General features: G+C 36.7%; 1 protein-coding gene across 1 annotated transcript; it reads right to left on the bottom strand.

The window, feature by feature from the left end:
- Positions 1–794: 794 nt before the first annotated feature.
- On the bottom strand, positions 795–7,847 carry LOC135732094 (membrane-spanning 4-domains subfamily A member 15). The gene is made up of 7 exons (XM_065250001.1): positions 7,745–7,847; positions 7,010–7,119; positions 5,809–5,916; positions 5,055–5,111; positions 3,818–3,970; positions 3,595–3,708; positions 795–1,253 (listed from the first exon to the last, which is right to left on the bottom strand). The coding sequence occupies exons 2-7, from the start codon at positions 7,115–7,117 to the stop codon at positions 1,215–1,217; spliced, it is 579 nt and encodes a 192-aa protein (XP_065106073.1). The 5' UTR covers positions 7,118–7,119; positions 7,745–7,847; the 3' UTR covers positions 795–1,214.
- Between the last annotated feature and the right edge of the window lie 239 nt (positions 7,848–8,086).

Genomic DNA, 8,086 nt, shown 5'->3' with positions numbered 1-8,086 from the left:
GCCGTATATTTACAGATTCCTTTTTAAGTTTGCCTTTTAATTTTAATATTGGCAGTCTTGTCTCGAGATTGTATTGAAAATGAAATGTCAAATCATCAATTGCATTTAATTTTTGAATTTGGCAGGAAAGATGCATTTTCACCTTGAAAATTAAATATTTTTAAGGTTTTTTTTATTTTAGCATTGAATTAATTAATTTAAAATTGGCTGAAAATATGAATGCAGTTTGATTGATATTAATTAAAATACACAAAATAATATTTTTGAAAATTAAAAAAATCTGGTTTTGGAACCAAACTCTTCAAATGTATCTTTCTTCCCTTTATTATTTGTATTTGCAATACAAAAATACCAGGTGTTTGAAAAAGTGGACTAGGATTGTCTGTAATTGGATGTGATGCAAAACCAAAGCTAACATATGATGTGCTCAAACAGTCAAATTGCCAAGTTGCAACTTGACTGCTCATAAACACGTGGGACCCCAGGAATACAGATGTGTGTTTAATGTTTTAGTAATCCTTACCTTACTGTTAAGTTCCAGATCAATGATCGAAAATCAACGTGTTTCAGGGAGGCAGGGCAAAAAGGAGCAACAATAATGTATGGTATGTGGAAAATAGTGTGTTTTTTAAACCATGAACCATGCAAACACTTTTTATTACACCAAATACACAAAATCATGTTGTTTAATCAATGTAAAAGGTCTTTAATACGCACACACACATCTTTCAAAAAGCTTTGTTGTCTGACAAATGATTGTGAGCAGGCTATAAAACAATTTGTTCCAGCCAGGCTTTTAAGTAAATCATAATGTGTTTAATTTGTTTATTATAAAAAGTATAAAAATACAAAAATATGATTGGACGTTCATGCAGTTATTAAAACTTTCCTAGCCTATCACACATACAAAATACAAAGTACAAACATGAAAGTTATATACTGTACCTTATTGAGTTATGCACATTGTTAGTAAATTTATCTAATTTGACCACATTCATTGATCAGTGTGGATTAAAATTCTACCAAACATTTTCATTGTAAACATACTGTTGTTTCTCTTATTCACATTGTAGAAACATTGGACATAAACAACAGTTCAATATTGTTTAACACATTTAACATCACACATGACTGTTAGTGAAATGTTCTTTCATTTATCGGTGTGGTTCTTCAGATTCTCATTGGGATGATTTTGGTTTGTTTGTGTGTTTGGTCTACTCCACTGACGGCAGATTTCTCATAACAACAACAGCCTGCAGGAATAAAAGTTGGTTATTAACCAATTGATCCAATCATAAATGACATAAAGAACTTAAAACCCTCTCTTGTGCTCAAATGATCTCCTTTTTGTACTGTAGGTCAGTGGTTCTCAACTGGTTTTGCATCAGGACCCAGAACTTATTTTTCATCTCAACACTGGACCATACATACAACCCCAAAACAGAAAAAGTTGGGACACTATAGAAATTGTGAATAAAAAAGTAATGGAATAATTTACAAATCTCATAAACTTATATTTTATTCACAGTAGAATATAGATAACATATCAAATGTTGAAAGTAAGATATTTTGAAATGTCATGCCAAATATTGGCTCATTTTGGATTTCGCGAGAGCTACACATTCCAAAAAAAGTTGGGACAGGTAGCAATAAGAGGCCAGAAAATTTAAATGTACATATAAGGAACAGTTGAAAGACCAACTTGCAACTTATTAGGTCAATTGGCAACATGATTGGGTATAAAAAGAGCCTCTCAGAGTGGCAGTGTCTCTCAGTGGTCAAGATGGGCAAAGAATCACCAATTCTCCCAATGCTGCGGTGAAAAATAGTTTTCTGAGCTTCTCAGAGAAAAATTGCAATGAGATTGAAGTTATCATCATCTACAGTGCATAATATAATCCAAAGATTCAGAGAATCTGGAACAATCTCTGTGCGTAAGGGTAAAGACCGGAAAACCATACCGGATGCCCGTGATCTTCGGGCCCTAAGACAGCACTGCATCACATACAGGAATGCTACTGTAATGGAAATCATAACATGGGCTCAGGAATACTTCCAGAAAACATTGTCAGTAAACACAATCCACCGTGTCATTCGCTGTTGCCAGCTAAAACTCTGTAGGTCAAAAAAGACGCCATATCTAAACATGATCCAGAAGCACAGGCGTTTTCCCCGGGCGAGGGTAATTTAAAATGGACTTTGGCAAAGTGGAAAACTGTTCTGTGGTCCAACGAATCAAAATTTGAAGTTCTTTTTGAAAAACTGGGATGCCATTTCATCCGGACTAAAGAGGACAATGATAACCCAAGTTGTTATTAGTGCTAAGTTCAGAAGCCTGCATCTCTGATGGTTTGGGGTTGCATGACTGCGTGTGGCATGGGCAGCTTACACATCTGGAAAGGCACCATCAATGCCGAAAGGTTTATCCAAGTTCTAGATACATATGATCCCATTCAGACGTCGTCTCTTTCAGGGAAGACCTTGCATTTTCCAACATGACAATGCCAGACCACATACTGCATCAATTACAACATCAAGACTGCGTAGAAGAAGGATCTGAGTACTGAAATGGCCAGCCCTGCAGTCCAGATCTTTCACCCAAAGAAAAGATTTGGTGCATCATAAAGCGAAAGATGCGACAAAGAAGATCTAAGACAGTTGTGCAACTAGAAGTCTGTATTAGACAAGAATAGGACAACATTCCTATTCCTAAACATTGGTCCTCCTCCAGCTGTTCCTTATATGTACATTTAACTTTTTTGGCCTCTTATTGCTACCTGTCCCAACTTTTTTTGGAATGTGTAGCTCTCATGAAATCCAAAATGAGCCAATATTTGGCATGACATTTCAAAATATCTTACTTTCAACATTTGATATGTTATCTATATTCTATTGTGAATAAAATATAAGTTTATGAGATTTGTAAATTATTCCATTCCTTTTTTATTCACAATTTATACTATGTCCCAACTTTTTCTGTTTTGGGGTTGTACATACATACAGTCACGGTCAAAGTATTAACAGTAACATAGATTTTGTGTTTTCAAAGTTTGTTGCTTAAAGGGCACCTTTTGTCCGAATCACGATTTTTCATTTCCTTTGGTGTGTAAGTGTGTTTAGTACATGCTAACGATATGCCAACCCCAAAGTAAACGATGACGCGAGTTATCGTCTCCAACGTCAATCTCTTTACTTGGACTACAACAAACACACGGATTGTAGGCAACAGTTTACTTCCTGGGATTGGTGATGTAGACAAGACCGACATTATTATATTTCCTCCCGCTTCAGACTCACAGTACTTTCTTTTTGTATTATTGTTTTGTTGACCTTTGGTTAGCCAACTTTTTCTCTGTTAGATAAATCTTTTAATAAAGTGGAAAAGCAGTGTATGTTTTCTCTAATCGTAATGACTTGTGTGAGCCAGTCGTGACATAGCTTTATCTAAACCGACCCTTTGATCTATTTCTAGGTATTGACCCACCAGTTGAGAACACGTGAGAAGTTCTTGAGGTATCTGGACAGATTCTGAATTTGAGCACAGTCAGAGAAGCTTTGGTGGGTTATTAAAGTAGCGTGAGATGTTTTATTTACCCGTGTTCTACTGGAGCGTAACGCAGCTCTTGCAAAGAACATCATGGTTACAATCAGAACGCCTCCTACCAGACTGTGGAAGAGGAACACTCGCTCCATGGTATCAACTGACAACTGCAACAACAACAACAAAAAATCCATATAGTGAAATGATATTCATTATGCACAATCATTCATTGGTCTTTTGTAAGGCATCATGTTTTGTTTATTCTAAAACACATACGTAATGTTGGCTTGCATAAATATAGTCCTCCGTATTATTCCCTTCAAAAAACCAGTGATGGTGCTGGAAGTCAATAGAAGCCCTTATGAGGTTTATTGCAGCAACTACCACTCCAATGGCTGAGACAATACTGACAGCAAAGCTAGCTGTGATCTGTAAGACATAAAATAAAAAAAACAGAAATGAAAGTTTATTTAATTCCAATAAAACCAGAAAACTGTGCAGTTAAGAATCAACCATTTGCTTGAAAGTCTGTGTAAAGTCAGTTATTAAATTTGTTTTGAGTTTATTACACCACAGAAAAACATGTTATTATCCACCCAAACAAATTTGATTAAAGGAAAAATAGCAAGTAAATAAAAATAAGTTATCAAAAGTTTGGAAAATAGGCCGGTTTCTCTGCTCTCAAGCAGTGGGGGCGTATCCGCTGTCCAACGGCCACTCATGGGAAAGCCGCCATCTCTCTCAACTTTCAAATACAGCTAGGACCTGAATGGATGCTTGCAATTGTGGTGGGGTGGGGCAACCCAGTCTCACCCCATGGCGTCAATATTTGACGACACTTGACCATGCGTCAATATGTTGACGCGGAGGGTATACCTTTCGCGTCATTTTATGACGAACTGGGGACTTCAATACTATTAAGTCTGTTGCATTCTCTTTCCTATTTTCTTACCATTTTCGCGTCGGTTTAGGGTTAGATTTACATAATGACATCCCTACCCAAACCTAACTCTAACCCCAACGCCAGGTGACAACTGTTTAATTTTGCGTACACTGTTTAATTTTGCGTAATCTAACCCTAAACCGACGCGAAAATGGTAAGAAAATAGGAAAGAGAATGCAACGGACGTAATAGTATTGAAGTCCCCAGTTCGTCAAAAAATGACGCGAAAGGTATACCCTCCGCGTCAACATATTGACGCATGGTCAAGTGTCGTCAAATATTGACGCCATGGGGTGAGACTGTGTTAGGTGGGGCCATGTGCTGTGGCTCAAATGTTTCATCAAGCCAGTGTTTTAGGCCCTCCTTAAATCAAATCTCAGAATAGCGAAAAACTGTTTAACCATCTAACTCTGCAATTCAGTATTACGCAGTTTACAGTCTTTATGGCGTGTTTCACAAAAACATTTCTAACATTTATTATGTGTTTAGAAACAATTTTCAAAATTGACTTCACAAGGACTTTAAGGTCGTTTGTAATAGAAAACAAATTGGCATTCAGATTTCACTTACGATCTTTTTGGTTGGGTTGTGTTCAGACAGTATATACAGAATGCCACAGGTGATGAACTGTAAAAATAAATAAAAAGCACAGTTATGATCTTTTCACTGAACTACTATCTGTATCACTACACTGCACGGGTAGGTAGTCGATCTTTATGTTGCATAGCTGTGTTCTACTATTGCTGACACTTTGGGGTCCTTCTAACAAAAAAATTCATTAATTTATTTAACCTAAAATTATTCAAAAATTACTTAATTTGGAAACAAAACAAACAAACAAACAAAAAAGTTTTATAAAAATACCTTAGGTTACATTGCATTACATTATGTTTTTAGCAGTGAAGAAAAACTGAAGGCCCTTGGTCATTTTGAAAGATTACACTAAGGGTGACTTATTGTAACTTGTTACTGTAATTCCCACACCTTTCCAAATCATCTCAGACTGGTTTCTTGAACATGACAATGAGTTCACTGTACTCAAATGGCCTCCACAGTTACCAGATCTCAATCCAATAGAGCATTTTTGGGATGTGGTGGAACGGGAGATCTGCAGCAACTGCGTGATGCTATCATGTCAATATAGACCAAAATCTCTGAGGAATGTTTCCAACACCTTGTTGAATATATGCCACGAAGGATTAAGGTGGTTTTGAAGGCATAAGGGGTCCAACCTGGTACAAGTAAGGTGTACCTAATAAAGTGGCCAGTGAGTGTATATATATATATGATTTTATTTCAAAAGAAAATGTCCCAGTTATCATACCAGAATGCCAAGCCAGAATGCGCTCAATGCGTCTGTTGAACCATACAAACTCGTGTGTACAGTAATTCCAAACATGTTCAGAGACACGCCCATGATCACCAACACAATCTGAAACAAACATAAAGAGAATGGAGAAAACTTTTATGAAATATCAAATCATTATGCCGTGGGAGCCATTTCGAAATCATAACAAGCAGTCTGATCTTACAATAGTTTCATTCCAGTTGTCAGTCAGTCTGTGCAGCTCCGCATGTAGTTGACGCACATATCAACATGCGTCTTAATATGTATATGATTTAAAGCTATCCATCCGAAGCAGAAAATGCCAAGAAGGTGAAGTAAAAAGATTAATAACACATTAATGTTTTCAATTCCTATGTAGTCTTGACTAACCATGCAATGGATTTTTACATGCAGGGGCGGTTTCCCAGACAGGGTTTAGATTAATCCAGGACTAAGCCTTAGTTATTTTAGGAAATTTAAGTAGTTTTTACAAACAAACCTTACAAAAAACTATCTTTGTGTGCATCTTGAGACAAAACAATTGTACTGATATTAAAATATGTTTGCAAGGTGTTTTAAAAACAAGGAGGCTCAAACTTGCATTTTAGTCTGAAACTAGGATAAGCCCTGTCTGAGAAACCACCCTTCAGTCCAAATCCCTAGATTCAGTATTAGTCCAGTGCTTGTACGCATCAATAATCAAAATCTTAGTATGTTTTTTAAGATATGTCAATGCAAGTTGTTTTTCAGTTTGGACAGCTCTTAAGTGTATTTTAGTCTAGGACTAGTCTAATCCCTGTCCATGAAACTGCCCCTTAGAGAATTATTGATGCTTTTTGTATGTTTACCTCTGCAGTCTGATCATGCCTTAGTTTTAGAGCAAATTGGAAACCAGTTAAGTTATTTGCTATTTTGGTTTTATTTTATTCATAATTTTCTATTTATTTCCCTGATGTTCTACATCTCTTAAAGAATATTTGGCAGTAGGCATTTCAGAAAATATGTGTTAATGTTATAATTAGAAAGTATTCTGATGAGTGTCACAGTGATATACATGTGGCAAAAATGTCCAACTGTAAGATAATACAAGATGTTTTAGTTAACATTTTGTTTATAGCTACATTTAAGCAGAGAGAGTATTAAGCTTCTCTAATTTAAAAGGAAAACAGTGAAAAGAAAAGCATGTTTAGTGTCTTACTCCAATACACTTGGGTTCTCCTCTAAGGAAGCGATGCAAAGGCTTATCGCCACCGGTTACAGTGGTGACGGGCTCAGCTGAGCTTCCTGTTGGATGATCATCCATCATCACTAGAAGACAAATTGCAGTCAATGCAATAATCACAACATCACTGGAGCACAAATCACAGTAACCAGGCAAGTGCACACACATAGACATGACCGGGGGCTTAAGCACCTGCCCTTCCACAAGAGAAAGTGCTCTCTTGAACATAAATGTATTCATCCTAAACCGCCGCTGAATGGACGTCATGGTGCTTGCAGTGTTCACGTGTGTTTCGACTGGGTGCAGCACTAAGCAGACCAGTCGAAAGCCATTCATTGCGCAATCACTCTAGCATTTGGTATTTGTAACTTTATTCCGTTATTCTGTTTCTATACTGAACACTCTTTCATAAGATTTGTACAATTTTGATGATAAGTACTATTATTCCACTTATGCCCCTCAAAATGTCTGTGCACATCCCTGACAGCAATTATCACAACATCACTGGAGCAGCACACATCACAATCACAGCAATGATTACAACACCACTAAAGCACGAATCACATTCACAGCAATGATCACTTTGTCCAAGCATGAGACTAAAATAAATCAACTGGAACTGAGATGAGGAGACAAAAACATTAATGTGGGTTCCTGATCATTAAAAATAAGCAATTTAACTAATAATGCTAAAAGAATGCTATCAAATACCTTAATGTATCTGTGGAAGAGCCACGGAGAGGAAAACAAGAGAATTGTGCAAGAACAGGAAACAGACACATGAGAACGAGGGAGGGATGGGGCGGCACTACAGGATGTTTGGGGAAAAGGTCAGTGCAGTGCCATATACAGAAACAAAGCCAACATTATAGAGAGAAGAAAAGAGTACAACCGCATGTGAAGCTTTGGGTTTTTTCATTTAAACACTTTGATTTTAAAGCTTTAAGGTATGTTTTAAGAGGTGTTTTTATAAAGTGACAAGAAGAAAACAGGGATTGTAAGACAGATGTGAGTGCAACTTTAAAGAAAGAACAAGAATATGTAAGCGGCTCT

This window comes from Paramisgurnus dabryanus, chromosome 20 (assembly GCF_030506205.2).
Source record: "Paramisgurnus dabryanus chromosome 20, PD_genome_1.1, whole genome shotgun sequence".
In the NCBI taxonomy this organism is placed as follows: domain Eukaryota; kingdom Metazoa; phylum Chordata; class Actinopteri; order Cypriniformes; family Cobitidae; genus Paramisgurnus; species Paramisgurnus dabryanus.
This window is presented reverse-complemented; position numbering and strand designations above follow the sequence as displayed.